We start from the raw sequence: 2,154 nt of genomic DNA on the forward strand, positions 1-2,154 counted from the left end.
CCCCCCCCCCCAGCTCATGCTACTTGGACTTGAACAGCCCACAAAAGGCTGCCCCACTGGGGCTCTGAGACCCCCGCAGGCTACTCTCACATGGGCTTCTCTTCGCCCTCCTTGGGCTTTGACTCCCCCAGTCCCCCCCCCCCCAGCTCATGCTACTTGGACTTGAACAGCCCACAAAAGGCTGCCCCACTGGGGCTCTGAGACCCCCGCCAGCTACTCTCACATGGGAATGCCCTACCACTGCTCAAGTTCCGACACGTCGTACCAGGCTGTGTCATACCCCCAACACGGATGCACTTGTCACCCTGCTCTGACTCTGACACCCCCTATGAGCCACCCTGGCACAGACACCTGCTCACTGCACTTGGGCTCCAACTGCCCACACCAGGGGGATCCCCTCTGTGGATGCCCTGCTCACCTGCTCCACCCTGTCACCCCATGCCAGATCCCCTGCCCCCGTGATGCCCCTTGCCACCCACTTGGGCTATGACTCCCCATCTCGGCCGCTAACATCCACACTGGGCTGCCCCCTGCACAGACTGCTTCACTCCGCTTGGGCTCTGACACCGTGTGGACACTCTCCTAACCCTACTAGGTCATGACGCTCACGCATGGCCATCCTCCTCACACCCATCAAGCTGCGACACCTCACAGCAGGCACGATCCCACAGCGGCAGCTGCCTGCCTAGCTCTGCCCCTCCTCATGGCTTCAGGGCTGAGTTGTTCAGGAAGAGGAAGGAGAGAGCCTAATTTAACATTTTTAATAGATTACACGTTTCCAAAGAATACTTGCTGTAGGAAAATGCTCTAAATTGTTAATTTTTTAACCTTAAAATGCACTGTACAAAAAAATAAAAATACCTAAAAGTAAATAAAAAAATAAAGTCACTTTTAAAGTAACTCACAGATAATCTTTGTTAACTCGTATATCTATAGTCTTCCAACGTATTTTCTATATACACACAAACTATATCTCTTTTTAAAAAGACAATGATTTCTAAATGCTATTTACTGAGTCTAGCTCATAAATATCTTTTTCTGTCAGTAAGTACACATTATCAAATCATCTGCAATGACTACAGTGTATTCCGTTTCCTGGTCTTACCATAATTCATTTAATTGTACGCTTAACATTTAACTATCGTGATTTCTTGCACATTTAGGATATTTCCAATTGTTCCGTCTCAAACAAAGCTGTGAGTTGCTGGCCAAAGGGGAATGAGAATTCTAAGGGCTTTTGATTCAGGATGCCAAATTCCTCCCGGAAAGAGTTATCTGGGCTAAAAAGGTGAGGCAACATAGCAGCGAGATTCATAAAACGTATACTGTTAAGTGTTAGAAGCCTGCTGGCAGTGAGGGCCCCGAAGCCCCTAAGAGGCTGTAAAGAGAGCCAGGAAAGCTACGACCTCCTAAGTCCAGAGGGTCAGGTTGTGGGGCGCGGGTGGCAGCAAGCTCTGGGTCTCTCTGGGAAGGCTGGCTCCACTCACCTGCACGCAGGCCTTCAGGGCCCCCGGGGGCTTCTCATCCTGCTCTTCCATGCTCTCCTCGGGGCACAGCAGTGCGCTGAGGTCCTGAGCTGCATCAAGAGGAGAAGCCCTGAGTACAGCATCCTCGTGCAGGTCACCGGCACTGCTGTGCTCCCCTTGCCCCCATTAGTCCCTGCTCCCAGGATGCATTCCCCATGGCAAATGCGCCCAGATTCCTGTCCAAGTACCTGTGCGTGCACGGAGAGTCCCTCAGTCCCCCTTCCAGGCCAAGCCTCTGTAGCTCCAGCCTGGTTCCTTCACTATCCTGGGCTTCTGGAACATCTACCTATAAGGCAACCTCATGCTCAAACAAAGGCGGTGCTTTCTGCCCACCACCCACATCTGCAGCACTAATCCATCCCTCCCCTACCCCACCGAGTCCAGGGATCCCCACAAACACCCAGCACGTTGAGGACCCCTTGTGTGCACTGCTCCCCATCCCCCCCAACTTGAATCTGCAGCTCCAAACCAGCCCTTCTTCCTAGGGCCAGCAAGCAGGGCTCTGGGATTGATGGCCCAGAATCACACTCATTGCCTAAATGCGTGAAGCTTGTGACATAGCCCCACCCTTCCCAGGAACTAATTCAGCAATTAAGACTGATCCCACCCCTCCAGCAGCCAGGCCTAT

The 2,154-nt window shown here is 52.5% G+C and overlaps 1 protein-coding gene across 1 annotated transcript in view; it reads right to left on the reverse strand.

Annotated features, from left to right (window-relative positions):
- ZNF180 (zinc finger protein 180) overlaps positions 1-2,154 on the reverse strand; it is a 128,377-nt gene that overhangs the window by 123,701 nt on the left and 2,522 nt on the right. The window contains exon 2 of the mRNA XM_012653232.1: positions 1,488-1,576. Within this exon, the coding sequence (XP_012508686.1) occupies positions 1,488-1,538 (51 nt within the window). The 5' untranslated portion in view covers positions 1,539-1,576. The remainder of the gene's footprint in view (positions 1-1,487; positions 1,577-2,154) is intronic.

The sequence above is a fragment of the Propithecus coquereli genome, unplaced genomic scaffold, assembly GCF_000956105.1.
Source record: "Propithecus coquereli isolate 6110/MARCELLA unplaced genomic scaffold, Pcoq_1.0 Scaffold42, whole genome shotgun sequence".
Taxonomy (NCBI): domain Eukaryota; kingdom Metazoa; phylum Chordata; class Mammalia; order Primates; family Indriidae; genus Propithecus; species Propithecus coquereli.